The 27,497-nt window shown below is 39.6% G+C and overlaps 1 protein-coding gene across 1 annotated transcript; it reads left to right on the forward strand.

Moving 5' to 3' along the window:
- Window positions 1–1,749: 1,749 nt before the first annotated feature.
- Window positions 1,750–13,542, forward strand: IMPA1 (inositol monophosphatase 1). The gene is made up of 9 exons (XM_087750866.1): window positions 1,750–1,831; window positions 3,562–3,643; window positions 4,838–4,971; window positions 6,972–7,076; window positions 8,449–8,494; window positions 8,636–8,744; window positions 9,474–9,582; window positions 11,045–11,196; window positions 11,621–13,542. Exons 2-9 carry the CDS (start codon window positions 3,581–3,583, stop codon window positions 11,737–11,739), a joined length of 837 nt encoding a protein of 278 aa, XP_087606992.1. The 5' UTR covers window positions 1,750–1,831; window positions 3,562–3,580; the 3' UTR covers window positions 11,740–13,542.
- The last annotated feature ends 13,955 nt before the right edge of the window (window positions 13,543–27,497 follow it).

The following is a 27,497-nucleotide window of genomic DNA, read 5'->3' on the forward strand; positions in this document are numbered from 1 at the left end:
TAATCTTCATACTTTTATTTTCACCATTTTCCTTTTGTGTGTCTGTTTTAGAAAGTATGTGTCCTGGAGTGTGATCAGTCTGGCTTGAGGGCTTTTATCAATACATCACCTCTGTTCATCTTGCTTATCAGGTGTCACATAAAAATAGGCCTCCTTGCAGCTCAGTTCTCCTCATACATGAAATACAAAATTCACCTCTTAACATGAAATACAAAATTTCCTTTCAGCTGGAATGGAAATTGCAGTTTGGATTAGGGAAATTCTTACACTTCTGAGGAGAGAATTTCAGGCATTTCTCTTTGTTTTACTTCTGCTGATTTTAGGATCAATGCAGAATTTAAAATCCCCTTATAAAACCTGTAAAACACTTGCTATAATGTTAAGTGTACTATGAACGATGTCAAAGAAGCTATTTTCCATAATACTGGTGCATTCCAACATAGCTTGTACTGAGGCATGTTTGGCAGCTTGCCTCAAAAACTGAATCAGAGCCAAAGTGCCTCTTTCAATTGGCTGTATGCTTTTATTATAACCTTGTAAAGAATGACTTGCAAAATAATTAATAAAACCACACCTTATCATCTCTGCAGTTTTTTAATGACTGTGAATACTTTAAAAAGCAGGCTTATATCACTATTCCTGTTTACGAAATGGGAAGGAGGAAACATGAAAAGGCACAGTGACTTGTCCCCCACAGCAGCACCGCTGGGAATGGAAACCATACCTTCACTGATGTGGAAAGGACAAAACTACCCCCGTTCAGCCTCAAAAAAGTGCCTAGTTGTGGGCTGGATTGGCATTGAGGAAACGGGGTAAGGCTGCTAATTTTGGTGCTGCAGACATTTTATGATCATTTTAAGTCATAAAGCAAACTACAACCCCTGTCCTGGTTACAGTAGATCATCATTTTACATATGACAGTAAATTACATCAGTTGCAATTTGTGAACACAAGACAACACCTCAGTGTTTTACCTTTACTTGATGAAAGATCATAGGGTCAAAAGACCACAGAAAAACCATGACACTGGTATCAGTCAGCCTTGGAAAGGAAGGCTTTTTTCCCTCTGTACAACGTTAATTATAGTACTCTTGAAAGTGCATCATTGAAACTGCAAATCGTTTTCAAAAATCGTTTGAAAGCTACGGAGTTTTCTGGAAAATGTGTTTACTGTATATTTTAAAAACATCAGTTGACTGGGGTTACTGATTTGGTATTATTCTAATCAGCAGAACTGTCAGCAGGAGGAGCTAGCGAGGGGGCAAAGGAAGCTGTTTCACGGGTTTTGACACTTTTTGAGGAAAAAATCAAGACGTAATGGAGAAGACCACATCTGTAAGAAACTTGCTCGGTTTACTGTTTTTAAGCACTGTAACCTGAATTGATGAAATGCCGTTTTACTTCGAAGGGACTGTTACACATACATTCATCTTCTTTTTCACGGGCCTTCATACTTTTTTTTCCACACGTTGAGTAACACAGTCTCGTTTTCAACCGTGGCGCCTTCAGCAGCTAAAAGCCCGGGTGAACGCCAATCGCGTGCTCCATGGGAGAGCACTTACGGTATCTTCACCCTGCCGCGTCCAATTATTAAAAAGAAGTCGACATTAAAGGTTAATTTCAACATTTTAACTGTAATTTTGGCGAGCAGCGAAGGGCCTTTTCCTCACCACTACGCACTGCGCAGGCGCGGCGGCCGCCACTGCACAGGGCGGGGGGCGGGGGGTGGGGGGGAGGCGGGGTTAACGGCTTCGCCCCTGGCGCCTGCGCAGTGGCGCGGCTGCGCGCCTCAGGGAGAGCGGAGGGAGCGGCGGAGGTGACAGCGGCGGAGGTGAGCCTCTTCTTCCTTCCTCAGCCGCCATTTCGGGATGCCGTGAGGGGGATGCGCTGCTGCCCCGGGGGCTGTGTGGCCCTGCCGTCGCTCGGGCCGGGCCACACAGCCCCCGGGGCAGGGCGGGAGGTGCTCTCACCCCGGCCGGGCAGTGTGGGCCGCCCTTCAGCCCTTCCAGCCCGGGATCCAAACCTCTACTCTATTTCGGGATCCAAACCTCTACTCCGAATACGCGCCTTGAGTTTGTGGGACAAACTCGTCATGGGGCGTCCAGAGGGGACAAAACTAAGCTGGGGGAAAAAAACCCACACTTCTTCCAGTCAGTGTAGGTGCTGGTGTTTAACTAGAGTAGGTGTTCTGGAGTTACTGTTTCGGTGAGGTTTTAAATGTAAATGATTTTTTTTTTTCCCTCTGCTACGTGAGGCTGTGCCGTTGTACTGGATGTCAGTGTACTTAAGGTTCTGCTAGTACTACCAGTCTTTTATAGATAACACAGTAACTTTATCTAGTGCTGTTGTACCAAGTTCTGTGTCCTCACAAATTATTTCTGTGTTTATATATCGGCACCTGTACTCTAAAGGCTACGATAAGTAAAGAATATTATCGACATAACAGATATATCACACCCTTTGCATTTTACCTAGCTTTTCTAGCCATCTCTAGCTGTTTAGGACTGAAAGAGGCAAGGACCATTAGATCAGGATGACTGGACTGGGGATTCATGGATCATGCTAATTGCACAGGTTTTTTTATACTGTTTCAGTACTGGGGTTTTTATGCTCATTAATCTTTGTGAATCTGCAAGTGTTACAGGACTGTTACCCAGGTCATCTCCTAAAGACTGAATCACTTAAATAGGAAATACCCAGAAGGCTTCTGAAAGGGCTAGGTCTTAAAAATGAAACAGACTTCGAAAATTCAGAATACCATTGCATCATTGAATGAATTTGTGGGCTGTTGAGGGTATATCAGAAATAATGTATGATATGCTGATTTGTATTTCATATTGCTCGTGAAAGTAGAGATGCATAGAAGATAAGATAGCTTGTATTGCTTCATAATACTTAAAAATATAGAAGACACTTTTAAATGACTGTGGTACTTTGTAACTTTCTTATGTAGAATCAAAACTATTTCATATTTGTGTTTGGAATAAACCGCTAGAACAAAGCACAGAGGACTGAAATACAGAAAGGGTAGATTTTGGGTTTAAGTTTCTAATCTTCTAATTTAAGATATTGAAAGCCATTTAAACCATACTTAAAAATAGACCGAGCTGCATGTCAGCAGTCTTCTGTAATAAATTATAGTGAAGATTCTAGTATTTTTAAGCAAAAAGGCCCTGAGCTGTACACTGTATTGGAGAATGTGCTCTGTGTAACCACACTATTGCTTTTCAGAGCCTTTATGTACATTGAGGTCAGTGTCTAAATGTGGTATCTTGTATATGCATGTATCTTTCAAGACTGAGGCTCTGTACTTGTTAATGTTTTTATGTTACGCCTTTTTGATAATCACAAAATGTGGGGAAAAAATCTGGTAACTTAGACACAGCTTTTAATACTTTTTGAGGTTGTTTGGGTTTTTTTTTTTCCAGAGTAAAGGATGGGACTAACTTCTATATTCCAGCAAGGAGAAAACAGTGCAGTCCAGAACAGGGAGCGCAGAAAATTAGAATTTGTAAAAAAATAAGCCATAATAATTTTTGTGTTAATCTATCCTTTTTGTAGGCTGTATATCTAAGAAAAGATGGCAGATCCTTGGCAAGAATGTATGGATTATGCAGTTGCTTTAGCAAGGAAAGCTGGGGAGGTAAGTATAAACTATTTGTAAATAAAAGCATTGTTTATTGAGTCTAGTAGGTATATAGCTTTTGAAGGAGTTTCATGTTGGATATTCTGAGGAGTGTTTCTTCAAAAACATAAATTAACAGAATCGTTTAGTGATGTTCAAGTTGGAGATTGGGGTGTCTTTCATGTTTACAGCTTGGTTAATTTAAGAAAACAACTTTGTACTTTACTTTGGACCAGACTCCGTTTAAAGGCTAAGGAGTATCTGTTGTTCCTTAAATTTGCTTAAAAAAAAAAAAATCTGAATTGTGGTAAACAAAGAACATCTCTGTTTTTCCCCTGTAACTGCACCTGTCTACCTTATTATTTTACCACCTGAAAGCTGTTGACAGTCTTTCTGGCAAACACCTCAATCAACTTTATACAGTGGCTTGTTGTTGGCACAAGATACCACATCATGTTCTCTTTATGACGACTGCTTTACTTCTGTAAATAAGAAGCATCCCTTGCAGTGGCAGTGCGTTGCCCATTCGTGATCTAAGATGGCTTAGAACAAGAAGGAGTTAGCACATCTTGGCAGAGCCTCAGCGTAAGAGTGGGTACCAAATGTTCAGTTCTTGGTAGTTCTGCTTGATACATTTGAATGCTATTGCAGCCAGACAAGATGGCACATGTACTAATTCTGTCCCCCGGAGCTGCAGAATCTGCAGAACATTGTCCCTGCAATAACCTCATTAAAGTCTTTCTTCAGAAAATCTTTCTAAGTTATAGTAAAATAATTTTGTGGGCTGTCAGGCATGGATTCTTGCTTAAGCTGATTCTGGTAGTTTTAAGATCGTGAATGCAGGGTCTTGCTAAAAATAGCTGACTTAAGCTCAGTCTTAAGTGTTTCATTCAACTCTGGTATTTAAATTTATAAATCTAAAACTCGTCCTAACAAAATAGAGCTGTTTCATGTACCAGTGGATCTTCTGGTAGTACTTAGGTTTAAGGTCATGTAAAAGTTTGTGCTGAGTAGGGGCTGGAGATAGATGGAAGGGTAAGCCCCAGCTCCTGCAGTTAAATCCAGGTTTTGTCACTGCTTGTGTTTGTGTTTTGTATGTGCAGTACAGAAATTACAGTAAAAAATGATGCTCAGATTTTTGGGAAAACTAATATTTTCCATGCTGTTAATGAAGAAAGCTTTTTTTCCTTTTTTTATTTGTTTTGCTAACAGATGATCCGTGGAGCACTCAAAGAAGAAATATGTGTTATGACAAAAAGTTCACCAGTAGATCTAGTGACAGAAACTGATCAAAAAGTAGAAAACTTCATAATTTCTTTGATAAAAGAAAAGTATCCTTCTCACAGGTACTTCTTATCAATACACTTTTTACAGAAGAAGGGGAGAGGTGACTGGAAGAAGAAAATTGAAAGTTTATGATTTTGCTTGGTAAAATTTCATTACGATTGGCATGCTGGAAGGTTACGGAATTCTCCCTTACCCTCAGTATATTAAGTATTTTAGAGTAGTAGTAGGTTGAAGTTTTGCCTAAATGCTTCTAAATTAATTGCTAGCTAATTTTGTCATTAGCTTAGAGGGCTGTAGTAACAAAACAAGGTGTCTACTGTCAGTCTACTGACATGAGTTTAGCCTTGCTCAAGACTTATGCTGAAAGTCAATTCCAGTTGAGCCACCTGTAAATAACTTCTTAGTTATTTGTGTTGGAGAATCAAAGGTGGCCTCAAGATACCCGGAACCCAAATTTCTTGTCTGCTGTTGGCCATTGAAACTAGCATGCCCTTGCTGTCTATGCTGGTTGGGTCCCATGGTACCGAGTGTGCCTTTGGCAAATCTCACACAGTTTAAGAACATCAAACATGCTTAAAAGGAGACAGGATCTTCTGATTCTGCATAACTGAAAGTCTGTCATACAACATACCCTTTTTTTTTATTGCTCTTCCCTTTTTTTTTTCCTTCTTCCCACCTCTCCTCACCACCTAAAAGAAGTTTATTATTGAAGGGTGAATTGTATCATCTATTTTGCTTACTTTTACTTACATGGGACTTTCTTTCCCATTTTGACCTAATGGCTCAAGTTTAATACAGTTTCCTTAAAGTGAGTTTGCTAATTTTTCTTGCATTTTCTTGGAGATTTTCTTATTGTAGCTGTATATGTGAAACATAATACATATGCACAGAATTTGAACAACTGAGGTGATGGAAAATGTCGGTAACCTAACCAAGTTAGTTGTGGAATGACCTTGAAATAACAGGTTCTGTGACATTGCTAAACATTTTAGAATATTTTAGCTTCTTTTTATATTAGATAATTGATATCACATTAGACATACTGGTGTTGAATTTCTCTTTCTAATGAATTACTCATCCACCTAAATAACTATTCAGTCTCTCTTCTCTTTGTGAAGATCTGCTGCTTTTTGGAAACATGCTGTTTCTTTCTGAGGAATCATCTTCACTTCCATAGTTAATCATAAAACTCCTAATCAATATTAAGGGGACCTTATTTGTTTACTCTCTGGAGTTCTCCTCATTTTACATGCTTGTGGAGGAAAGCATGTGTTTGATGCGTACTTTTCATAGGTTGAGTAATGTGATAAATTTAACAACATGCAAAAAGCATAGAACGGAATTCCACTCACACTCATCCCAATAATTTTGCACTTCAAAACAAATACTTTCATGAGCAGCAAAAACTGTGAAATTCATGTTCCTGTGGCACTGTGCCTCGTGTATCCCTTGAGTTTAGTATTATGGTTGAGCATGCACTTTACCGTCTTCTTCAGGAGGAGCTCTGGTTTGGATTTCATCCCTTTACCATGTTACTGTTTTGTAATGAGTGTAAAACTAAACAACTTTCTGTCATATTTGGGTTAAAATCAGACTACAAATTTAACAGTTACCGCAGTGGTCTAACCAGATGCATATGACCACAAAGTCTTTCTTCAGTTAAAACACAAGCTAAAAAGTAGTGGTTTATAGCACAAATAAACTGAAAGGCGTTAAATAGCTACCAGTATTCTGACCAAAATTTGATGATGCTGTTACTGGAAAAAATTATGAAAGCTTCAATGTTCTGAATGCTAAATTCCAGTAACGGATATTAAAACATAAATTTCTTTCCCCACATATTATGCTTATCTCTGGCATCATAAATATTGATGCAAGTTTGGTCAGATGTGGTTGATGCTTTCCAGGTAAATTGTGTATTTCTCAGCTTTTTACAGATGATCACTGGTAGTACAAAACCCTGCATCTCACTGTAAGAATTTTAATTTCAAGGTCAATGTTCTAAATCAGACATTTTATATTATTTGTTTGTATCTTTTAAATGTGTTTGCTACTCTAGCTTCATTGGAGAAGAATCTGTTGCAGCTGGAGAAGGCAGCATTTTGACAGATAACCCCACATGGATTATAGACCCTATTGACGGAACTACCAACTTCGTACACAGGTCCACCTTTCATTTTTTTAAGTTAGCAACTTCGCCTGATTACCTTTTTTCTTTCTCCAGTTCCATGAAAGTAAGGTTTTTACACTTTTACATTGCTTTAAAAGAGGTACTATGAACTTGTTAATAGTTACAAATTGCTATTTGCATTTTTTGAGAGCCATTGGGCAGTTTTTGTAATCATTTTAGTATTTCTGTAAGTATTACCATAGTCTCATGCTGTAGCCAACAGCAGTTGTTCCATGAGAGGCCCATACTACATAGCAGGACTCAGCAGCCTTTGGCACAGGTACCAAAGATAGGTGGGCAGATTTTAACAGTAAAGCAATAGGACTCAGAATTAGGAGTTGCAGTATATTCAGAGAGGCGATAACAGCTCCAAGTGCTGATTTCAAAGAAATTTCAAATTCATTGAGATCTAAGAGCTGCTACCATGAAAGAAAGCGGAATATCAACAGTAATTGTCTAGTGGTATTTTGCACCAGGATGAGGAGGGGACTTACAGTGTAATGCTGACTGCCTATTCCTTCTGTCTTTGAAACATGATAGATTTTGACCCTGATGAGCTTTTCTGAGCATACTTGATTCAATTTTGAAATGACTGCTGCTATGTGCACCATGGCTTTAAACAGCTGCTGAATCCTGCTAAATAACATGTTCAAAAAGCTATAAGAAAAGAACCCATTCTGCTGGACTTACAGACTTAAAAGTCTGTATTTTTTGCAGATAGTAATTAAAGCAAATGGTTTGGAACTGCAGATTTTGAAGAGTAAAAAATAATAATTTAAAAAATACATTAATTGGTTGATCGTTAAAAACTTAGGCTGAGATGCAGCCCACCGTGTCCTATATACTCCCACTGCTTTCACTCTTCCCCCTGCATTCTCCCTTCTCACTTCAGTATCTTTCTCGTTGCTTTGGTGGAGAAAGTAGAAGTGGGGGGAGAGGTGACTTGCTGCTTTTGATGAGACTATTTTGGCCACCTTGTTCCTTCTGAGAAAGGTTAGTAGCATAGAGGCTTGCTTGTATTCTTTGGCTATAAAATGGCAGTCCCTAAGCTAGTAACAGCTGTAACAGGAATGACAGGCTGAGTTTCAGTGAGTGGAAAAGTTTGTATGTTTCAGTGAGTGGAAAAGTTTGTATGTTTCAGTGAGTGGAAAAGTTTGTAATTACCATTTAAATGGTAATTGGTGTTGTTGGGTCTATTTTCATAGTAAATTGTGCAAGTTCCAGAAAACTAATATTTCCTGTATAGTCAAAGTTTCTTTTTGAAATATACATTACATTTAACTGAACATTGTTTTTATTAAGAGTAAGCATGGTAATGAAAGAAGCATAGTATCTCTATAAATTAGTGAAATGTTTTGTTTTGTAGGTTTCCATTTGTGGCAGTTTCAATTGGCTTTGTTGTAAACAAAAAGGTATACTTTTTATTACTTAATATGTAATCAATCAAAACCAAATTAATTCCTTGTTGCTAGTTATAACTAAGATCTGTATTTTCACAGTAAGTAGGAAGAAAGGGAAAGAAAACCTCAAGGTATCTTTACTTTTTCTTGCAGATAGAGTTTGGAATTGTGTATAGTTGTATAGAAGACAAGATGTATACTGCCAGAAAAGGAAAAGGTGCATTTTGCAATGGTCAAAAAATTCAAGTATCAGGCCAAGAAGGTAAGCTGAACTAAGTATCTTATTTCTAGCAATTACATTTATTTTGCAAATGAGGCATCAACACTTTTAGACCTGGATATATTCCTGTTTCTTAGCTCATAGTGTTGTTTTGCAAAGACAGGCTTTTTTTGGCCCTGGGTTGTTCAGTTTTGAGAAACAGCTTTTATGTTCTTTTTGATGCGTATAACATGCTTGTGATCTTTGCAAAATCAGGACTCAGCAATTGAAGATTTTATTCCCTGTGTGTCTGTGTGTTGTGGTTGATTGTTTGTAATTTTCTGTATGTCTGTAATCCGTCTGTGATTGTTCTTTAGAGTCTGTAGCAAATCTACCAAACAATTCAACTTCTTCCAGGTGTGAACTAGTTGTTTAAATCAGTATCACTCTTGTATACTTACTACCCTATGTAAACTAAAATCCACACTTAAACTGGGACCTTTAAAGATCTGAGGACTGTTCTAATTTTTATAGCAATAGAATTTTATTTACTAATGACATGGATTAAGATATATGCACAATTGAACCAGATCATGCTTTGTTTGCTGTATTTTATTTTTTTCTGCCATTTTCCATCTAAGAACAGATTTTTATACATTAAATATGTAATGTTTGTATTAAAATACCTTGCTTTTATTTAGTCTTGTAAGAAAGCAATGAAGTAAACTCTGCTAATTACTGTTGTTATATAAGTTGTACTGTTGGAAAAATGAGGATTTGTTTCTTTTCCAGACATTACAAAATCCCTTTTAGTAACAGAATTGGGATCAAATCGTGATCCAGAGACTATAAAAATAATTCTTTCTAACATGGAAAGACTTCTCAGTATTCCTATTCATGGGTAAGATACTTGCTATTTTTTACATTCACTGATAGTGATTTTTGTAAATATGGTAATTTTTAAGAAGGGTTGGTTGCATTACATTTGACACCTTAAATGTGAAATATGATCTCTGCAGAGAAACTCTAAGCATGTTTAACTTTTTCAACCTGGGACATATATAAGAGAATCCTAATAATCAGTATTGAGAAGCAAAGCATGTTCGGTTTTGTAGGACTAAAAGGTTACTAGTTAAAAAAATGAAATACAGTTTTGTGCTTCTTTTTTTCAGAAACACACAAGGAGTAAAACTGGATAAACAGAAGCTGTATTACATTTCTTAGTTTTCTTTCCCTGTAGTAATGAAAATCATCGTTGTTTTTTTTATATATATCAAAAGACAAAAGTAGATCTCCCTTTCGTCTTTCAACACCGTACAATTTTTCTGAATTTGTCCAAGTAATTGAAATGGTTCATAAACTGCTCTTATTTTGGTTACATTCCCTGCTTCCTCTCCTCCAGATAAGCCAAAGCCTATATTTCCACAAACCTTATTATGTCTAAAGGTGGTTTCAGTAGATATTTTTTTGTTATGCAACCCTACTCATGTTTCTGATCTAAAAGGGGTTGTACTTTTATCCTGAGATTCTCAGGATTCTTTTTTTGACACTTAACATGTAGATTTTTTCTACTTTCAAAAAGTCTTCTGATGTCATTAAATAATATATGCTAAATTGTAAGTAGGGAATACATTTTAGATATGTTGTCAGTTCAACTTTGGTATTTTACTTATAAACAGTAAATTGAGTTAGAGTTCATTTGAGTTGCTTCTTGCAGTAACTTAGCTGCTATCAGTTGCAATTTAATGTACATTTTACTGATAATTGAAATAACTGCAATTATTTGTACAAGCCACACTTTCTAACCAAGTGCATCACCATTTCCAAAAGAAACTGGAATTTGTAATACAAGGGTTTTGATGAAGTTATCCAGACCAAATTTATGCTGTGTAATTTATTTTTTGTGATCACTGCTGTTAGGGTTTTTTGCAAGTCAGAGGTGCTTAATGAGCATCACCAGAGAAACTGAACTAACTGTTTCTTCAATGCTGAGAACAGTGTGCACTCTACTTGAATTCTTGTATTCAAAAAGCAAAGTAGAATATCTGTTATTGTTTCATGGGTAGATATCTTCTATAATATGTTTTAGGTTAAGATGTGTTTTCACTCTAAACCAAAATTGTTGAACAGAATTCATAAATGTAACTTCTGGGAATTTACTATATTTGGAGAGCTCTTCAAGCTAGTTAAGCAAAACTTCATTCCAAATTTTTTTATTTGTTTCACTGCAGCATTCCGTCACATTTTCTCTAGCTCAGTTCGCTTTGCGTATGATGCTGATGTGTTCTCTGTGCAGTGTACACAGACTTTGTGACTTTCTTACAAACTGTTCTCAATTAAAAAAACAACTATGTCTCCTTTAGGATTAGAGCCGTTGGTACAGCAGCTGTGAACATGTGCCTTGTGGCAACGGGTGGCGCTGATGCCTATTATGAAATGGGGATTCACTGCTGGGATATGGCAGGGGCTGGAATCATTATTACTGAAGCAGGCGGAGTACTGCTAGATGTATCAGGTAAATACACGGGCATGCGTGATTCTCTTTTGTCCTTTTAAGTAGCTAATTGGGAGCAAAACATCGCTGAAATGAGAAGGCAAGAGGTTTTTCAATCCTCTTTTCAAGTTACTGCTACTGAACAGAGTTCCCATCCAGTTAACAGACAAAGAGAGAGTCAATTGTATGTTCTTAAGCTACAAGACAACCCTTACTCACTTGGCTGAGCACCTGGAAGAGTGAAAAAAGACAATAAACATATACTGAAGAGAATTTAAAGGTAGCTTATATGAGATACGTGTTGTGTTAAATGCATTTTTATCCAGGGGCAAACTTGGTCCTCAGTAGTAACGTATTACACTTAATTTTTTAAATGCTCATTTTCATACCAACTTTTAGTTTTCTCCAGATACAAGCTAGTTACTTTGCTTGCTTTGATTTCTAGGTGGACCATTTGATTTGATGTCTCGAAGAATAATTGCAGCAAGTAGTCAAGCTATAGGAGAGAGAATAGCCAAAGCACTTCAAATAATTCCTCTGAAAAGGGATGATGCAACTAACTGAATACCAAAACTACACCATAAATGTGATTATATAGTGTTGTCTCATACTCCCATGTGGTGGTTGTTCTACACCTTGAACCTGATAAAAAGATAGATAAATAGATGGTAGTCTTTCAGTACTGGTGTGACTGCTGAGTAGCATTTTGAGATTGGACCAATATTCGAAGTAAGCTTTTACTGTTAAGTATTTTATTTAACATCACTATTACATAAAGATCTATGAAAAGAAGCAAATATATACAACTAATATTTTCAAGTTTTATACTACACTGGACGGCATAGCAAGAGACGCTTTGATGTGTAGATAAATAAAAATCTCTAGGTCCATAAGTGACAAAGCAAAATTCACTGTCTTAACACCGCATCATCACACCTGATGCTGAACCCAAAAAGATGAAGGCATTACTGTTTATCCAGTCTTTCTCTGTCTTGTCTGTTTTCTTTAGTGGCATCAGTGTATCCATTTCCTTACCTTGTTGCAGTTTTTGTAGAGGTAGTTCACACATTTCCAAACATTTTTTAGTTGCTTGTAGTTTGGGCTGTAATTTAAAGCCTTTATTACTTAGCTGTCATCGGTTTTGTAGTCATCGTTCTACCTTTCTTATGGTAGATAAACACAGTCTCTTTAGCCTTTTAAGTGGCCAGTACGCTTGCAAATTAATGCCGGTTACAAAAATAATAGTTATTGTGCCAGAAAATATGTGCATCTCCGAGAAATAAGTTCTGAGCACACCTTCTATCACCTAATGGACTTACTCTGAATTAAGATGAAGTATGGTTTGCGTTTGACCATTGGAATCAGCTGATACTAGGTCCTCTATCTTATTCTTGGCAATTATAATTCCTGTTAATTTTGCTTGGGTTTCACCATGGATGAGTGTGTTTCAGAGTCTTAAGGAATCATTAAAATCCAAGAAGGTTTTCAGTAACTCAGCTGGCAAAAAAATAAGCCCACAGTCCAGATTTTTTACATAATTTTCTGTGAGTTATAAAAGCAGTAACGAATGAGGATCAGGTTTCCATTGTGTTATAGAGTGTACAGGCACAAAAGAAGATCCATATCTAAACCTAAAGGTTTTATAAATCTAAGAAATATTAGTAATTTTATTCTTGGTGTCAGTTGTTCTAAACTTTGAAAACTATCCTGGTTCTTTGAATTTTTGTATTGAAGATTGTTGAAAGTATGAGTGTACTGTTCAAATAATTAATGCACTTTAAAAAAAAGATTTGACTGAGATCAGTTTTTAGACTGATTTTTCCATGTCTAAAGTTTCCTACAGAAAGTTGTCTCCTTGATGATCCAGTCAAGACATAGCAATGCTTTGGAAAACCTGACTTTTTGTACTGCTGTCCCACTATTTTTATTTTGGAAAACGGTGTTCTCTGTCTTGAAGTTTCAACAGATCTCTCATTTTAAATGTCAGTCTTTTGTATCAGTTGACTTTTGCAGATTTTGCAAAAATATTTAATTTGAAGTTGTATCTAATGCCAGATGATTAACGTTAATGAGATCAGTCTGCTATTTAAAGGCCTTGTCAAAAAGCCATACTTACATTAATTTTACTTTTTAAATTCCCATTGACAAGGATAGAAACTTTTTGAGCACTTCACTGTAACTTTATTGCTGTAAATGATTTGGGATCATCATTATTTCTTGAGAAGTATGTTTACTGTATCATTTCTGTGGCTTTTGTATAACAAATTCTGCGTAACTTTTCTAAACTGATTTATTTGTGAAATGGAGACGTCTAAAATAATACTTGAGATGGGAGAACACATTCAAAATAAATACGCTTTAGCAGCAGTGGCTTCAGATGTACTTCCTTTCTTAACATCCATCAGAGTACAATGCTGGGTCCAAACTGGCTTTGTGGGCTTCAGACTTTCTCTGAGTTGAACACTTTCTCTTTGTGGCTTCTGACATACATAGATCATAAACTGTTGAGCCTTTAGATAGGATTACGTATACACCTGTAGTAGGGTTTTAGAGTGAATACTCCAACACCTTCCAATGAGATCATGGTGCGTTAATCATCTCCAACCCCAGAGCTCAAACTTCACAGATTATTGTGCCTGTGATTTGTTTTGGAGGCCCATCAGCTGGTTGAAGCACGTAGCTGTCCCACTGTTAGCTTTCCTAATAATGCTCTTTGAGGAAAAATGTATATGAATTTCCCATCTTGTCCCTCTCATTCTATTTGTGTTGGAGACCAGCCTAATTTTTTTTTTTTGACTCTATAAATGGCAGCTTTTATCAATTGTCTGCTTGCTTTTTAATTTCATTCTCCTTTTCAGGGGATCAGAAATCCCTCGTTTGCTACTTTGCTAAGCATTATCTTCTCGGATAACTCTTCATCTAATATGTGGCCACTTCTTTCACCATGTGAAAGGACACCGAAATGCAATTATTAAGTTTAAAGGCATTTTCTGGCCTGCAATTTTGGCAAATTTTTGTAGTAAGTGTTTTTCATAGTAAAACAGAGAAGTCACGATTGCTGTGTAATCAAAATGCTTTTGAGACATTATATATGAGAGGTAGTCCCTGAATGTTCGAAACAATAAAATACGTGGTTTTGTTGCTTTGGAAGATGGAGTGACAGAGATAATCATCTTAAATTATTAAAAAAAAAAAATCTAAGAAAAAGTTATCTATTTACAAGATAGCTTTTGCTGGGCAATGAGGCAATCGGAATGGAAAACCAGTTACCACAGATTGAACAGATAGACTGTCAAATGAAGATCATGAATGTTCTTCATGAAGACAGTCCAGTGTACAGGAAGCTTTCTTACATAGCTTTTCAGTGAACAATTCGTGACTTCAGCCGGCAAATTCTGCTACGGTTTGAATCTCAACTCTGAATGAAGAACAAGAAGGAGGAGATCAGGCGGACAGATTCAGCAACTGGAGCAAGTGTTTTCACTTCCAAGAAATACTACTGGAAATTAAAGGACCACATGGGCAAATTTAACCAGTCCCTTCACCTTTACTTTGGGAATTTGACTAAATGGTCAAAACCATCACTATAGTTGCTATGGAGCCTATTGCTCTTCTTAACAAAGATCTTCAGAGTAGGGGTATTGATTTTTAGCCTGAGACTAAAACAATCATTACTACAGAATAAGTGATACTGATTTTTAGCACTGATATGTATGAAAAAGGGGCGGTAGCCTTGTCTACCATCCTGGCTATCATCCCTGTTCACGAGCCTTCTCCATTTATTGATTCACTGATAGTTTGTGATTGTTTTCTATGACAACCTGCAAAGCTTTGCTCCTTCTTCAAAGCAGGGTGTTCCAGTAGATTCAACCCTTCGGAGCTTTTCCCAGCATGAAATATTGACATAAAAGGCTTCAGGCTCTCGTCCAGCCCTCTTAAGCAGCCCTGCAGAAAATCCCTCCCCTGCCCCCTACCCCGATGAAATATGGACTATTCCTCATAATATCTGTGCCCCAAAGCTATGGTTTTAATTCTGCATAGTCTAATGCCTAGGGGTGAACTAGACAGTCTAACTAGATCTAAAATGTCAACATGTGACCTCAGTATGAAGCAATTTAAATTTAAATAAGCAATTCTTCCCATCCTCTCAAAGTCAGCTGCTAATTCAGCTCTATTCATTATCTGTGAGTGAAGTAATTGCTTCACAGGTCTGATCCTGTTGCTGAAGTGCTGACAGGCGACTTCCCATCAGCACATTGTTTTTGGATCTACAGCCATTGGCATGGCTTCCTTTGTTTGCACAAACTCCAGGCATCAGAAGAACATTGACAGTGATGTGACACCTCAAGAGTCGCTGCCAGAGTCAGATCTCCCAGACAACATAATCCATTTGATCCCTGGATTACTACTTGCCCTGCACCAAAAGTAGCAGTGAATGTAGTCTGTCGCATCACTCTTCAGTTTGTACAATTTTCACGCAAAGATCCACGGCTTCCCAAAGATCAGGAGCTTCTGGAATGTCCTCTGTGCCCACTCTCCGCTGTCTGCCTGCTCTAACAACAGGGCAAACAAAACCTGCCACACTTCAAAGCCATGTGCAACACCTGGAACAAACAAACCAGAGGAGTGCGCTCAGCTGAGAGCACATCATGCCACTGTATTAAAGAGCTACAATCTCTTGCGAGTTTGAGGAGGATGGATTAGATCTCCCACGGTAGAGCAGACATAATTTCCTAGCACAATTCAAGCTGGTAAGATGCTAGAAATAAAGGTGTATGTGTATCCCGTCTCAGAAGCGTATGATGCTTGATGACGCTGATGACTGCTGATGGCTGCTACATTAGCTTGAGTTTCTACCTTGCGTGTCATACTTACACTTGGTTTGCACGGTTGCAGTGAGGAGTTTTACGCTGAGATGATTCTCCCTACACCAATGTTGCTTTAGTTAGGAATCGGGCCTTCTGTACACCCATTAAGTGAAAGGAAAAGAAGCCCAAACTACAACAGCAACTATTGTACCACAGCAGTAGTGAAGAACAGAAGCCTGCCCCCTTTTTATGCAGGGGAAGATCAAAGTTTACGTTTTGATATGTCTGTCCCTAGCTCAGTAGAGACCACACTTAAAACCATGTAGACAGGCAGAGTTCAGCCTCGGAGAAGACTCACGCAGACTCAAAATAAGCCGTGTACCTCACCGTGCCTGACAAAACACTAGATGGCAGCCCGAGCCAGGAAAACACCAAAAGGCCCAGGATTCCCTTTTTATAGATTATTCCTTTTTCCACTCCTCCCTCCCACCCTCCTTCTGCTCTCTGTAATTATTGTTGGATACAACGAAGAGCATATCTGAGAATTATTCAAAAGAATTATACCACAAATTTTTGAGCATTTGGACTCTGTGTTTCATGACTTGACAAGAAATTTGAAACAGGGCTTCCATCAGCAGCGTTAACATTCCCTCCTTTTCAGTGTAAGTACATTGAAGACACTGGTATCTATCACAAGAACAGGAATCTGAATTCTAAAATGAGATAAAAGCCATACGAATGATCAGATTATACTGTATTTAAGGCTGTAGTCATTTCCCCTGGATTTTTGCTGTCATAAATTAAGACATGGCTTTTAGAAGCCTTTTTTTAAACCTACCAGATAATCTTCTGGGCAAGCATGCATCAATCTGTATGCAGATACAAGAGCCCTGGGACCACAAACCCAGACACAAGTGAGCAGCTGTTCATGATCTTTGAGATGCAACTGTTTTCTTTTCCAAAGAGAACACAAGCCCAGTAGCAACTATTTTGCCTCCAAATGTGACGATGTAAAGGAGCTTTACCAACTGCGTCTGCATTGTCACTATATAGTGCAGAGATTAAGTATATAGCCTAGAGATTAAGTGCCAATGCATTACTGACTAAAGGTTCGCTATTATGTCAACGTGGCTCATTAAGGATTGCCTCAACAGTGTTCTCAGGAATGACTTTCGTGCCCTCCGTGTAATCCATCTGGAGATACCCTGCTGGAGCACGCCACCCAGAACATGCCCAGCATTAGCACGCTGCCAAGCACATCTGCACAGGCTATTGGGCAGGCCCCAAGGTACTCTGTTTCCTAATAGTGAGTAGCAAAAGGAGAGAGATGTCCTGGAGTGCTGCAATGCGCTTTCAGTATGGGTCAGGGTGATGTAAAATGAGCAAGTTACTCTAGTATGGATCAGCATGATATAACTCTCTTCTACTATGACTTCTCTGTGATGTTGCAAGACAGCTACACTCTCCTTCCTCCAGCTATCCTCAGTTGCAAATTCCCCTTTGGACAAGAGAAAGCTCCAAATGCTGTTTCTGGCAGTGGGGACCTTGGCTGAGGACAAATACCTGGACAAAGAGAGTCCCAGCTGAGGAGAAGTGTCGACGTGGGGAATGCATGGGGTGTGTGATCTTGGGGAAGGTAGGAGAGGGGCTGACCAGAGAAGGCCAACAGCAGCAGGTAGCTGCAAAAGGGACAAGAGGTCCTAGTTTTGGACCAGCTTATATTAGTACCTACCGGGAATTCTTCTAGTTTTAGAAAGGTCATTCTTTTCCAGCTTTCACAATGAACATGCAGGGTGACATCTATATAGGTTTTCTATATAGCCATATAGAAAGCCTCTGTAGAAATTTTCAATTTCTATAGGTCTTCCAGAATAAAAAAAATTAATTCAAGTCTATGAGTTCATCAGGATGACTTTATTTGTTATTAATGGCAGAAACCTCCACAATATTGGGTGTTTGCATTGGCCTCTTGTAGGCAAACAGCTAAAAAATATGCATTATTTTCACCTCAGTACTGAAAGCTAAAAATAATAAAAGGTCCCTTTATTTCTGCTTCATTATACTTGAAATTGTGATTACAGTTCTGAACAGTCCTCCAGCAAAACACATTTAAAAGAGAGTAATGGTTTATGTTATTAGAAATTCCTGTTTCAATATTTATTCAGGTGTAATTAGCAATGTATTAGCTGTGTAAAAGTAAATTGTATCCCACTTCATCTGCGCACCTTGTTTGGCTCACTATGTTGAAATGGAATTCATAATGATAAACTGTCATAGCAGGGGGAGGTTAAAAGCTTTACTTCTGTAGGCACTTAGATCTTAATAGCAGTTTCCACTGAAAGGAAGTGCAAATCCAGACAAAATGATTCCCATCAACAGTCATTTGTGTATCTGACACTGAAAAACAGTGCTATTCAGTCAACTGAATCAATTAAGAGAGAAAATATGTTTTCCACTAGTGGAACACTCCTGTTCAGTTAATTTCTCCTATCTTTTATTTAAATATCATGGAAAATTAATAACTAGTAGACTCTATCAGAAGTATTTCTTTCAGCACCTTGTGTACCTGCCAACTACTAAGCCTCATACTTGACGTTTTAGGAAATGCCAGCCCAACCCTATATTTAAGTTAGTTCCCCCAGTTCAGCAGGCTCTGTTGTTACTAGTATTTATTTCTTCTTCTTCCTGAAGTTTTCATTGCAATCTTCAACGCACCTCAACTGAAGTCATGTTGATTATGTCTGCTTGGAAATCCAGAATAGAGAGCTGAGTGCCTAGTTTTCCCATGCAATAAACATGGAGAACTAGGGACTCCTCAAAAGAGAGCAGTCTTCAGCTGGAAGTTCTTAAAATTAATCAGTAGGCAAAGCTGAAGAATGGCAATATGTCTTGAATCTGATTCCTAGCAGAAATTTAAAACCAGACCTCAAAAAACGATGTAGCTGAGACTGAAGTTTCCAGTGAAATGAAGTTCATTGACAATTGTTAAATATAAATTATATCTGTCTCAGAAAGTTCTTGAGCTGACAGTGGCTGATAGCTAGGAGTGTACAGGGTGGGAGATATTTTTGTGGTTCTCCTGTTCTTACTGTGGTACCTGAGCAGAAACCATTTTTTCGCATGGCCAGAGAAAAAGGCACCTACCTTGTGCAGAGCATGCTTACGGCTCACAGGAACCCACATTTACAGAATAATAGAATTGTTTAGGTTGGAAAAGACCTTTATGATCATCGAGTCCAACCATTAACTAACACTGCCAAGTCCACCACTAAACCATGACCCTAAGCACCGCATCTACACATCTCACGTCTTTTAAATACCTCCAGGGATGGAGACTCAACCACTTCCCTGGGCAGCCTGTTCCAATGCTTGACAACCCTTTCAGTGAAGAAACTTTTCCTAATATCCAATCTAAACCTCCCCTGGCGCAGCTTGAGGCCGTTTCCTCTCGTCCTATCGCTTGTTACTAGGGAGAAGGGACCGACCCCCACCTTGCTACAACCTCCTTTCAGGTAGTTGTAGAGAGCAATAAGGTCTCCCCTCAGCATCCTCTTCTCCAGACTAAACAACCCCAGCTCCCTCAGCCACTCCTTGTAAGACTTGTGCTCTAGACCCTTCACCAACTTCATTGCCCTTCTCTGGACACGCTCTAGTACCTCCATGTCCTTCTTGGAGTGAGGGGCCCAAAACTGAACACTGTATTCGAGGTGCGGCCTCACCAGTGCCAAGTGCAGGGGGACAATCACTTCCCTGGTCCTGCTGGCCACGCTATTCCTGATCCAAGCCAGGATGCTATTGGCCTTCTTGGCCACCTGGGCACACTGCTGGCTCATATTCAGCCTGCTGTCAACCAACACCCCCAAGTCCATTTCTGCTGAGCAGCTCTCCAGCCACTCCTCCCCAAGCCTGTAGCATTGCATGGGGTTGTTGTGACCCAAGTACAGGACCTGGCACTGAGCCTTGTTGAACCTCATACAGTTGGCCTCGGCCCATCGATCCAGCCTGTCCAGGTCCCTCTGTAGGGCCTTCCTACCCTCCAGCAGATCAACACTTCCATCCAACTTGGTGCCATCTGCAAACTTGCTGAGGGTGCACTCGATCCCCTTGTCCAGATCATTGATAAAGATATTAAACAGAACTGGCCCCAGTACTGAGCCCTGGGGAACACCACTTGTGACCGGCCACCAACTGGATTTAACTCCATTCACCACAACTCTTTGGGCTTGGCCATCCAGCCACTTTTTTACCCAGCCAAGAGTACACTCATCCAAGCCATGAGCAGCCAGTTTCTCCAGGAGAATGCTGTGGGAAATAGTGTCAAAAGCTTTACTAAAGTCCAGGTAGGCAACATGCACAGCCTTTCCCTCACGCACTCAGTGGGTCACCTTGTCATAGAAGGAGATCAGGTTAGTCAGGGAGGACCTGCCTTTCATAAACCCACGCTGACTGGGCCTGATCATCTGGTTGTCCTTCTCTGCTTGAGGAAATTCAGACCTCCATTCTTGGAGAGTCTCCTAACTACCAAAGAAGAATTTGAGGTTCACTGGACTAGAGAGCAAGCAAGGAAGACTTTAAGGGTGTAGTTTGCTGGGTAGGCTGCACACCCAGGCATGAAATGGAGAGTCTTTGGTTCCAGTTCCTCATGCAAAAACTGATAGGCATTTTAAATGAAAGAACTACAGACAAAATGTACAAAAAATGGAAAGCAGAGAGAGAAATCACAGCCTCCTTCCCTCTGTCAGGTAAGTGCGCTCTTCACTGGAGTGCTGATTTCTTTAGGCTAGGATACCCTCCTCTCTTTCCCTTCAGAGTGACACAACTTCAAGAAATGCAAAAAAAAAAGACCATAAAAGTACATCCCGGTCTTTAAACTTGAAAAGAGGGTGGTGGCCACAACTGCGTTTTCTGCACAGTCTGGTCCTTGTGCCACCAGGGAAGGATGCTGGGACAACTTCTGGACAGAGTCCCTCAAGAGGCTTAGTCTGATTTTAGTCTCAGATAGGTAAAATACTTGCCAAATTGGGGTGTCCAAGATGTTCGGCACTGGCAGTACTAGGCCATTCTGGGCATTTGCAGAGTTGCACTCTCTGGGCACCTGGGGAATTCTCAAGACAAATAATGCAGTAATAAGAGAGATTAGGTGCCTCCAGTGGAAACTAGATCTGTGGGGTAATGGATGTGGAGACCTGTGCACCGACATTTCACTGTGCTGCAGATGCTTCAGCACCTTCTCTGTCCACGGCCGTCACTGCTGGGTGTCTGGTACCAGCAGGGGAGTCCCGATCCCCAGATTTGAATGGGACACGGCCAACTGCACTCAGTCAGTACCTCCTTGGTGTCATGCTGTCATCTTCACTCCTAGAAAATAGATGCTACAGGAAAGTTCAGTAATTATATTGTTCCTGAAAACTGGGAAGCCACGACAGACTTCTTTCCTTCCACTTACAGGGAAAAGAAAATAAAATGTACTGAACAAACATACAGTACAAAAGTCGACATTTCTCAGTCACTGGCATGTAAGTAATGCAAGATACAGACTTGTTATAGAAGGTTCAGTATAACCTTGGCAGTTGTGTGGAGATGTTTGAGGGTTTTTTTCTCCTACTTCTTAATTTTCCTGTGGTTACCTCTTCACTGAGAATTAGAATGAAACCACTTCTGGAATAATCCTGACTTAATGGGAGATTTGGCATTCACTTCAGCAGCACAGGATCAAATCCACAGTCTGATCTGGCAAAGACATTTGTACATATTTAACTGAAGAACGTACTCCCTGATTACAGTGAGATCGTTCAACTGCTTGAGCATGTGCACGTGCATTTAACAGACTATCTGTATGAAACCTCTGTTATTTAGCTCATATTCTGTGGTAACAAGTCTGAGTGAATTCCTGGAAAATTAAATGAACACTAAACTCAGTTATTTCTAACTCCACATGCAGCTCTGCTCGAGAAGGTTCTGTACCCATGCAGACCTCTGCAGTTCTGATGTAATCCAGTACGAAGCTTTTAGAGAGCGCTCTCTGGAAAAGAGACATTTGCATCCATTAAAAGAATAATTTTAGTTTAGCAGAACAGCTAGGAAATAAAGTCATTGGTTATTTTTTCCACAAATATTTAAAACTAGTATATTGACTTAACCTTCACAAGAAAAGGCACCATCTGCATAGAAGATGGAACAGAAGATAAGAAAGCAGGAAAGACTCAGTTATGGTTTTAACCTATAATGAGACTAATAATTTTCTAAAGGTGGCATCAGTTACAATAAAAAACTCCCAAATCAAATTATGGCTGTTGAAATAATGTAAGCACCAAATAAAATAAAAGAAGTGAGATTTGCAAATACATTAATAATATTATTTGGATCATGGGGGCAAGACTCAAAGACTAGATAATACTGTGAGCAGATTAATAATAGTCTTTCTTGCAGCCTAAGTTGTCTTGGAGAGGAAATTTTATTCTGTCAATCACATATCAAATTCTCTGCTGTATTCATCTTTACCTGAACATACTCATTAAAGATTTGTTTCATTTGAAGGCTTTTTTTCCCCCCCATTTGCCTCATATCTTCCAAGATACGCAAGATGACACGCAGAGGGAGTGTCTTGGATGTGTGACGCTTCCATTACAGTCTGTGAAAATTTGTCCCTGGCATTTCTAAATGCAGTACAGTAACTGTAAATACACTCCCACCCTGCCTGTTGTAATGTCTTCTGTCAACAGCTTCAGAGACAACATGAACTTAATGAACTCAGACTGAAATACCATTAAAGACAGGGTGCATTTATTTTTGAAAAGGGCATGTAAGGGAGGGCTGGCTTATGGTGGCAGAGATCTTGCAAGCTAATGGTAGAGAGGACATTTTGCAATAGCTTTCCACTAGAAGGAACATGTTTGAGTAAACTGAAGCTTCATGCAAGAGTATGCTTGGGTTGGTTTCATTTCAGCTCTTAGTTTACTGGCTTTTTAAAGCAGACACATTCACAGCAGGTACGTAGGTGGGTCTGAAGACACATACAGAAGGCACTTTGTCATATTAAACCAGACTGGAGTTGATGCAATTTGAGTCAATTAGGTGACTGAAAGTAGGGGAGGAAACCTAGAAGGGCAAGGCAGTTCTATGTGTAACTCCATTGTTTTCATGCTGGAACTGTAAGTCATGTATTCATGAGCCACAGAAATGACTCCTGGTAGCATCATGAGAAAATGTTATGTTACTCTGCCAAAATCCATATACATCTATATTATACATATTTATTACCTAGCCAATGTCCACATACATCAAAACAAAACTGGTTTGGAGAAGCTAAAATTCATGTGTAAATTCATGTGTGAATCCATGTATGATGAAGTTTAAATTTTTAAACTTTAGCTTGGTAAATACTAATTTAACTTGTACCCACCAATTTGCTTTTTTCATGGCTAGGCTAGGAGCCCTGGTGCCAAATATTTTCTGCTCAACACCACCTAGCTCCTTTATATCACTGAGCCTCCACTCTTAGCAGTGACAAACCACCACCGTGTCAGAGCAGAGCAGGCAGCACTGGTGAACAGTCCCTTTTTCCCCAGCTTCTGGGGGGACAATTGTTCAGATCACCGGCTGCTTCTTCAGGTGCAGCTGGCCTTGTGAGTAGCTGCATGCTCAGCAGCCTGACCCTGCAACACCGCAGATCTGAATGAAGACAGTGGTCTATTCTCAAACATCTTTAGTGGATGACCAGCCATTTGATTAACGCAGGTGTGTTTTCCCTTCCCTGAACCTCCTACATGATCCTGTCTGTTGGTGGGATGATATTGACTTTTACAGCTTCATGTACATAGAATCATAGAATCATAGAATCGTTAAGGTTGGAAAAGACCCTTAAGATCATCGAGTCCAACCGTTAACCTAGCACTGCCAAGTCCACCACTAAACCATGACCCTAAGCACCACATCTATACGTCTTTTAAATGCCTTCAGGGATGGAGACTCAACCCCTTCCCTGGGCAGCCTGTTCCAGTGCCTGACTACTCTTTCTTTGAAGAAGTTTTTCCTAATATCCAACCTAAACCTCCCCTGGTGCAGCTTGAGGCCATTTCCTCTCATCCTATCGCTTGTTACTAGGGAGAAGAGACCAACCCCCACCTTGCTACAACCCCCTTTCAGGTAGTTGTAGAGAGCAATAAGGTCTCCCCTCAGCATCCTCTTCTCCAGACTAAACAACCCCAGCTCCCTCAGCCGCTCCTTGTAAGACTTGTGCTCTAGACCCTTCACCAGCTTCATTGTCCTTCTCTGGACACGCTCTAGTACCTCCATGTCCTTCTTGGAGTGAGGGGCCCAAAACCGAACACAGTATTCGAGGTGCAGCCTAACCAGTGCCGAGTACAGGGGCACTATCACCTCCCTGGTCCTGCTGGCCACACTATTCCTGATACAAGCGACGATGCTATTGGCCTTCTTGGCCACCTGGGCACACTGCTGGCTCATATTCAGCCTGCTGTCAACCAACACCCCCAGGTCCTTTTCTGCCAGGCAGCTCTCCAGACAAACATTTTGTCACATGCTTACCTTGAGGTTCACTTGTATTCCCAATGGCATCATGGAGCACACTTAGGGAAACTGAGAACATGCCTGGGAATATGTCACGACCTGACAGGCTACCCAGCTTGCAGGTCAGTAGAGAACATGACTGTGGTTTGTAGGACTCCGTAACGCACAAGGACACAGAGGCTTTTATCCTCTAAATTTCTCTACATTATTACAGATTAGCACAAATACCACAAAAATCACCAATAGCAAGTATACCTATGATTAGTAAAATGAATATATACATATATCAAGCTATTACAAATGGTGGTCAGCAATCAATAGTATATATCAATCATTAGTATGGCAGCAGTTAATAATAACAGCAACCAATTGCATAGCAACAACAAAGTAGGTATATGCTATTACAGGTTACTACAAACATTATTAGTGAAGCAACTTATCAACAATATAGCAGCAAATGTACTTATGAGAGATGATTACTTATACAGGTATATAATACTGGCCAGTATTAAGTGACTTAGACAGATTTCAGAAGGGGCCAAACCATCCCAAAGGAGAGGACAAACTGATCCCGGAGGGTGACCCAACCACCCCAGAGGTGGGAGGACAAACCCCCAAAACTGGGCCCAAAAGGACTCCAATAAGATAAATAGACAGGGTCTCACTTCAGAGATGATCTGCATCACCGAGCCTGGAGTTAGCCAGGCATCCCTGGTGAGCATCCAAGTGCTTGTAGAAAGTTTGTGCGGGATTCAGCCTGTTTAGGAAAGGAAAAGCATGTGTAACATGGGAAGTTCTCAGAGAGAGGTTTCATTTTGGATAAAAATTAAGTTCCTCTTACATCATAGAGGTATAAGAGGGTGTAGGACATCACCACCTCGAGCAGCCAATAGATGCTGTTAATTTCAATTTTTCACCTATAACAGCCAACAGATGATGCTGTTTTCTGTTCTTTTAGAACCATTTTATTTTCCCAGACTTTCCACTTTTTCAGGCAATAAGTTGCTGTTACAGTTTCTTGTTTTGGGGCTTAATCAATAGTATCTCAGGATGTCTCTGGTTTCTAGGTACTCAGCTGTACTTCAAAGGTGCCAGCTGCAATTCTCAAGGGTGTTTCTGGTTCCCAGGCCTAGTCCCCTGGCTCGCAGTTCCAGGCTGGCAGGCCTTTCTCTGTCAGTATTTTTCAGCAGAAGGTTTTCTTTTGCTCAGTAATTTTCACCCTTCCAAGCAGGCCACCTTTATGCCTGTTCACATCAGGACATGCAAAGACTTCAGGGTTTTGCTGGAGCAGAGCCCTCCACCCCAGCAGGCACCAGTTCACATGCTGAGCCTGAGGAGGCAACACTGACATTTCTTTTTAATAACTGTGTTTGCTGATGCTCTCTTTTGTCATGTTCACTCATTGGAATGATTTTCTCCATGTTGCTACTGCTTCTCTTGATAAACGCCTGCATTTCCGTTTAGCACTTAGTCTCCCACAACAAACACATTTTTTATAGTTCTCTGCCATGAATGTTCATCCTTTAATTAACAGCTCCAGAGACTGATCAGTGTCTCAGCTATGCCACTGCAAAGCAAGAAGCTTCAACATGAACCACAACAGCAAGCAATGTTGGAATTATAATTATGATTACAGCTGTTAGAAACAAAGATAAAAGATACAGATAAATAGTGATCTTTACAAACATCACTAACATTTGATGTGATAGAGGCTTTGATTCTCAAAGCTATGTAAGTGTCTGACTCCACAAACCAATAGGAGGGTTCTTCTCCTTTTAAAGTGAGGAAAAATGATTTTTTTAATTGCATTGGCAGTCAAAATTTTTTTCTTTGAATACCTTTAATCACAGCAAAAAGGGAGGGAGAGAAGAGTCAAGGTCAACTACAATTGTTCGTCCCTGACAGGTATTTGTTTAAGCTGTTATTACAGATCTCCAGTGCCAGACACTGCAGTTTTTTCCTTCTCCTTGTGTCATTTACAGTTAGAAATGTTTTTGCTAATGTCTAAAATGAATCTTGCTAAAACTTAAGGTTTTTACTTCTTGTTCCATCCTGTGTGAGCATGTAAAACAAAAATTATTCTTACATTGAGTAGAAAAGTTAACAGGGTTGAACCTAAGTAAGGGCCTTACAGAATCGCCAGTCCTTCCATTTTGACACCAAATCATGGAGAATACAGTTTTCCTTGTACTTTTCTACTGATTTCATCCTACCTGTGCCTCCTTAACACCCTTGTAAGAGCGTCAAAAGGGAGTGTCAAAAGCCCCTATTAAAGTCAGGACAGATGGGGTATTACTTCTTCCTTAACCATAAGACCAATTACCTTTTTGAAGAAGAAAATATAGTTTAATTGATATAATTTGCTCTTGACATCTATGTTGGCAAGTACCAGAATTTTTTTTCATCATCCAGATACTTACAATTAGTTTTTCAGTTGTTGTCAGTAAGGCCTGGTGTTCCCTATTTCCTCTCCTATTCTCTCCCTCTCTCCTAAGGGCAGGTGTTTGGCCTGAAATCTTGTTCCCTTCCCGTATGTTCTCCATTGAAGGTTGCTTCAGCCTGTCTTTAAATATCATACCAGGAAATTTATCAGCCATGCTGAAACAGCAAACATCTAAGAATTTTACCTTCCAAGACCTCCCGACCCCATCCTTCCCCTGTTTCAGGCTCAAATCTTACACTTTTTCAACTGGTGTTAATTATTATAGATTTGCTCATCATTGAACTTTCTAGAGAAAGCTGAGCAAAAGAAAGAACTGAACATTTTGGCTTTCTCCACATCTAGCTGTTCAGCGAGTGAAGTGGAGGCCTTCCTCTTGCCTGGCTCTTCCCATATTAAGGCCATTTATAGCCAAATTTCTTGTTATTTGCCGTCTTCAAGTTGCATCTTCCTTTATGCCTTGGTCTTTTGGATCCTGTCCCTAATTGCTTATGCTCATTCTTGTTTTCCTGTAACTATTAACAGGACGTCCTTTCCATTTTTTT

Source organism: Nipponia nippon, unplaced genomic scaffold (assembly GCF_047370975.1).
Source record: "Nipponia nippon isolate SJK-2023a ecotype South Korea unplaced genomic scaffold, ASM4737097v1 scaffold_1, whole genome shotgun sequence".
In the NCBI taxonomy this organism is placed as follows: Eukaryota; Metazoa; Chordata; class Aves; order Pelecaniformes; family Threskiornithidae; genus Nipponia; species Nipponia nippon.